We start from the raw sequence: 6,011 nt of genomic DNA, 5'->3' as shown, positions 1-6,011 counted from the left end.
CTACACTGCAGATAAAATCCACATCATGGCCAGAAAGCAATAAGACTCTCTGTCTGTTGTGGCTTTTAGTGCCTCAAAGAGCTACATCAAAATGTCTTTCATAAATATGTCTGCCACTGACTGCAAGTCTCCAAGCTGAAACACACCAGACCAATCAGATAAAGTTTTCAATGAGAGCCAACAACAGCCATGCAATGAAACAGCTCGGCGGTCAGGCTGCAATGATGCTGTTGTAATGCTACCTTCAGGTACGATAGGAAACGATGGTTTCAGGATCTTCGGCCCCGAGGCAAGTAAACAGAAACAACAGGTTTAGCCACAATAATAATAAGTTTAGGAGCCAGGAGGTACATATGTTAGCGGCTTAGTTTTATCTTTTCAGAATATGAGTCTCGTAAAATTATGTTGCGTTTAAATTCCATTATAGGGTTATCTTTTGTGATTTCAAGTTCCACTCAATATCTAAAATAAACATCTGTCACTTGAATACTTTTACCACCATTAGCTTATCATTTGCTGTAAAGCTAGAGCACCTAATGCAAAAGTTAAAGCCCTTTAATAGACTTTAAGACTAGTTCACTCGAATATTTTGGCTCACTGGAACACTTGAATGCGCCATACGTTTGTCAGCCGGTGTTTTCATATTTGACGCCCCTCCGCTCTTGTATTGTGGTTTCCATGCTTCGAAGACGTCTAACGTAGCGTACAGGTAAATACAATAAAATATACCTCCTAAAGCTGATATCGCCTTTTTTCGCAAATACCTGTGTTGCAGTAGGTTACAGCCTGCTATTTAATAAGGTATGTCATTAAATGGATAACCTTTTCTGCAACATACAAAGGATGCCCTTATCGACAGGTAGCCTATTGACTGTCTCAGCTGGATATTTACAATAATAGCCGTTTCAGTGTTGGTGTGAGCTGATTCATTATTTATTCAGTGACAGTAGGAGGGGGAAAATGACACCCAACTAGCATCTGGTTAAAAGCAAGAAAGCCAGTGAACGGTATTTTCAAGTCGACACAATAGTATAAGCTTTTATTTATATTTGCAGTAGTTCTACAGTCACGTTTTCAGTCTTTTCTTTAGCAGAAGGCTTGGAATTATTGATGTGTGCATTAAACTGGGTTTACATCACCAACACACGTATGTGTATGGACATCATATCAAGTATAGTCTATGTATACATTTGATATTAAACACTTTATTGGGTTGGGTTTAGTCGTTGACTACACAGGAAAGCATTTACATAAAAACTATTATTTTTATACTTTTGTGATATAAAAAAAACTTTAGGCAAACTGAAACGGGCTGCAACTAAATATGTGTAATACTAGTCATATGAAGATGTAAGATAGTGCTTTTTCTTCACTCATCAATGTCATTAAACATAGTAAAATATTACACTTTCTATGTGTTAGCAACACAACAAACCTGGCCGTTTTATTTTATTTTTTTACAAAGACGTCCACCCGTAAACAACTGTAAAAACTCAAAATGCCCCCCAGAGACAGTTATAGTGTCATTTCTTGAGGGACTTAATATCAATCTAACAAACATTGTCCTGTCCATTTGCCCCCTTTAATGTGAGGTGAAAGGTCTCACTGACTGAAAAAGACTAACACATTCTAATTTCAGTCTTTCTAAGTGGCAGACTTTTACTTTGAAACATTAACTGATTGTCACCAGCACAGATGTGTCAATGACTGTGTTTGTGGGTTCGAACAGGGGTGCCATGACTCTGACCAGAGGATCTTTCACCTATGCCAGTGGGGAAGAGTACCACGGCGAGTGGAAAGAAGGCAAGACTGTCCTGTTTCTCCATTTCTGAGCTAATTTCAACATTTGTAAAGAGATTATATACGTGTGTTTAATCTATACAGTCTCTAAAGAGCATCATTTGTTCGCTGTCAGATAAGGAGAAGCACATGGTGAAACACTGACACACTGGGGAAAGGCTTTCTGTGCTTATTACATTCAGATTGGATTTGACATGTAAACATTTATGCAAGTAACCAATCACAGAGAGGCAACTCTCTACCTTTATACCACACAGTATTGTCTTGTTTTGTTTTTTTGGGGAGGTTTTTCTTTTTGGTTTCCTGCCTTTGCACGTCGTATCAATCTTTTTCACAAATCTTTACATGAGCAAATTCTGTTTGTCGTATACATTAGATTTCTAGTATGTAATCATGTATAAATGCACACATGCAGGTATTTAGTTATATTTTTAACAAAACTATACTGAAAGAATTATAGTATGAAAAAAGGTTGTTTTTTAGTCTCACAGTAAATCTCAATGCTTTAGCGTTAGCTAACCTATCACACTTCGTTTGTCACACAACAGTCTTAATTGTTTAATATATTAAGGAGAACAAATTAAAGTAAAGGGGCAGTTATCTCTCTGTTCACTAATCGGTTGACGTGTTCAGTCTAGAAAATTAAACTCTTCTTCTTCTACTTTGAAGAGGACACTTTCTTATCAAAATTTTTACCTGCAGGAAAGATTAGGAGGATGCTTGCATGGCTTCGACTCTCCCCTAAACACACATACAGCGCTCAAGCTGTTTAATCAAATCCCAATTAGCTGGCATTGGCAACCCATGACGGACAGAGCCTGGTTTACCGGCTCAGGATTTGTCAAATCTTCTGGATTAGACTTTGGACCTGTTTGGGAAATCGTCGAGAGTGCTCAGTCAGCTGCTTGTGAGAAGCCAAATTCGTCATTAAACCTGGAACAAGATTGTCCAGGGCCATTTATTTATGTCATTTTGGATTTACAATGATTTTTAGCTGCTTTTAGGTTATCTGTAAAATGGTTTACATCCATACCATGTCAACTGTTGTAATCCTTTGCCCTTTAGAAGTAACTTTTCTATGTGGCAATTACAGGTGTGAACCCTCTGAACATGAAACTGAGCATCAGTGGTGAATCATAGGGTACTAGGAATGGAATAAGAGTTCATTTGTAGAGTGTCTGGATCCCAAAGTAGAAATCCCTGCTAAAAATCTGCTGGATTAGAGCGCTGTAATTCCCACCATGTTGAAGGCAGATGGGACTCCTAATTCAGAGGTAAACCTTTAGCTGACAGCGAGGGGGGGAGGGTACTGAGCATGGCCTGACTCGTGACAAATGTAGAAGCTCCAAAGTACCATGTGAATATAAAACACATAGCCACATACAAGGTCAAATGTCATGCTCTTGCAGTATGTTATACATTATTGTAAAAAAAAAAATCCATAAGAGGCTAAGTGATCAGGCGAGAGGACGCTCTTGTACATTAACTAGTTTTAGCAGATGGTATCAAAATCATGTCAAGGCCGTTTGACTTGACAGGATTTAATGTGTTTCCATCATCTGTTTGAAGCCTGATCCTTCACTCACTCCGATGGTGTGCTACTTTCCAGGTCGGAGGCATGGAGTGGGTCAGCTCAAGTTTCAGGATGGAACCTGCTACAGTGGTCAGTTTGAGAACGGGCTCTTCCATGGCTCGGGTGTGCTGCTCTTCACAGACGGCTCAAGGTGTGAAAGCATCTCCATCTTATATATCATACATGTGTACTGGATGACCATTTGAGTGGGTAGAGTTTGAACTAAGGTTAGTAGAGACTGGATGTCTCTCTGTGTTGTCTCTTCCATAATCAGCATACATGGGAGGGTTAACTAAAAACTTAACAACATAACAAAAATCTAGATTTGCAGGAAACCATTTTACTACCTAAGAACTAGGCTTTGACCCCTCTGCTTGGGGAGTTTGAAATAAACAAGTCAAAATAAACTAAACAACACCTATGAAAAGCACTGCCTTTGTAATAGATTGTAGATATTTCAAGTACAAGTTATTATATCATTACTTTTATTATGAATATGGTTTCTTTACTCGAACCTTTTTTTTCCTGAGTGTTGATGGTGTGGTGTGGATGATCTTTATTAATGTGTGTATCAGTGTAAGTTCTTTGATAACAGAAAAATTGTCAACATTAAGTCAGAAAAACACCACCCTTCTCTCTAATCTCCATATCAAGGTACGAAGGAGAATTTGTACATGGAAAGTTTCAAGGCCTCGGAGTCTTCGGCCGATACGATGGCATGAAGTTTGAAGGAGAATTCAAAGATGGACGTGTCGAGGGATATGGTACGTATTGTTTTTCTACACATCTGGCTGAGTTTGTCCACCAGGAAGTCAATGTGTTGCTCTGATTGGTCATCGTGTTCTGTGGCTGTGCCTCCAGGGTTATTGACTTTCCCAGATGGAGCACATGGTGTCCCACGAAATGAGGGCTTGTTTAAAAACCACAAGCTACAGAAGAGAGAGAAGTGTCCAGGCGTGGTGCAGCGTGCGCAGGCTTCAGCTTCCAACGCCCGCACCCTGGCACTTTGACTTTCATGAACCCTTGAGGAGACACAGTCAGGGTTCCAGCACCTTCCAGGAGGACCTCAGGGATGTAAACTCCCATCAAGCTCTTCTCCTTGAGTCTTTCTCTATTTTTTTAACATCTCTTTCTTATTCCCTTTTTCTGCATCTTCCTTGTTTAGCCTTGGAACGCACATGAATTTTGACCAAACAAAGACTTTCTTTTAGACTGACTTGAAATGCACAACACCATGAAGCTCACCTTTAACTGAACAATTCACCTGAACACCACATGCTGCTTTCCGTTTTTTTTCGCTTGTCCTGATTCTTGTACTCATGAACATCGTCTTCATGTTTTTACTTTGAGTAGATAACCTACATACAGTATGCATACATCAAACGCCTGACAGTGGGAGTGCTTACCCTTACCCCGTCCATCTATCCCATCCGATCTCTAATGCATGACGAAGAAGTGTAAACTAAGTCTGTTTATCTAAGACTGCAGCCATTAATGAGATAAACTCTACGGAAGCCCTTGGTGGACATACATCCTTACACTTTACTCTCTTTTTCTGTGAGTAACGTCAAGTTGTTTTTCTCGAGCTCCACACTCATTTATCCCCAAAACTGCAAAAGTACAAAACACACAGAAATTGGCAAAACTAACGTCATTGGTGCGGGCACTTGCAGCGTGGCAAGTCGTGGTCTTGCCTATGGTATTGTTCTTAGATCATCAACATATTCTCCGGTCGTCCTGCGAAAACAAGCTCTATATGTATCCAGACTATCTCTCCAGCTCCCCGTAAATATGAAAAACACACTCAGAGAACCATGGTTACATATTAAAACTGGACAATCTGCAGAAGACAACTTAAATGGAGTCTCCTCCACTGAAAAAACAGCATTGCTATCTTGAGATAACCAAATAAATTAGTTATTATTACAGGTAAATAAAGTGTGTGGATTCATGTCCGCTTAGGTCTCTGTAAAATTCCCCTTAAATTGAAAAACACATTAATTTAAAGGTACCTTGTTGAGTTTTTAACTAGCGGTGGTGTCCATTAAGCAATTAAGATAATATATTTGTTTTTACAAATGGGCATTAGGACACATGTACAAAAAAACATGTTGGTGACAAAATACAATGTTTTTGCAGATGGTTTTCTGCAAAACGTGATGTTTTAAATTCTTTAAAAAGATTTCAAAATGGCTTATGAGGAATTGTCTGTAATTTTCGAGGCATTTTGGTAGACAACAGGGAATACAGGGGTTTTTTTCTCTTTCAAAAAACTCCACAGGGCACCTTTCAATTCTCATTTAATTGTTGCTGCAATCTTGGTCTTTCTAGGAATGTGTTTTGTCCCTCGTTTTTCCCCATGTAATGGATCAGTATTCACATTTGCCTTAAAGATGTTTTGATGCGAGAGCGTAGTCCTGTCTGAAAATTCACCATCTGAAAACAAGATCAGGCACATTGCCCTCTCTCTCCCCTCTCCTCTGCATCCTTTCTCCCTAAGGTGTCTGTCATCCTAATGAATTTGAGGTCTATTTGAAGAGTGCCTTCACTCTGTGACACGCGTTGCTAAGCTGGTGCTGAGTTCCAGCTCTCGTCGCTCACATTCAGTCCAGCAGCTCCAATAGACTCTAATAAACCT

General features: G+C 39.5%; 1 protein-coding gene across 1 annotated transcript; it reads left to right on the top strand.

The window, feature by feature from the left end:
• The first annotated feature begins 667 nt into the window (after positions 1-667).
• On the top strand, positions 668-5,494 carry morn4 (MORN repeat containing 4). The gene is made up of 5 exons (XM_079363270.1): positions 668-709; positions 1,730-1,803; positions 3,410-3,524; positions 4,028-4,137; positions 4,235-5,494. Exons 2-5 carry the CDS (start codon positions 1,737-1,739, stop codon positions 4,381-4,383), a joined length of 441 nt encoding a protein of 146 aa, XP_079219396.1. The 5' UTR covers positions 668-709; positions 1,730-1,736; the 3' UTR covers positions 4,384-5,494.
• Positions 5,495-6,011: the final 517 nt, after the last annotated feature.

The sequence above is a fragment of the Symphodus melops genome (assembly GCF_947650265.1).
Source record: "Symphodus melops genome assembly, chromosome: 15".
NCBI classification, from domain to species: Eukaryota; Metazoa; Chordata; class Actinopteri; order Labriformes; family Labridae; genus Symphodus; species Symphodus melops.
Note: the sequence above shows the minus strand (reverse complement) of the source record. Positions and strands in the feature narration are given on the sequence as shown.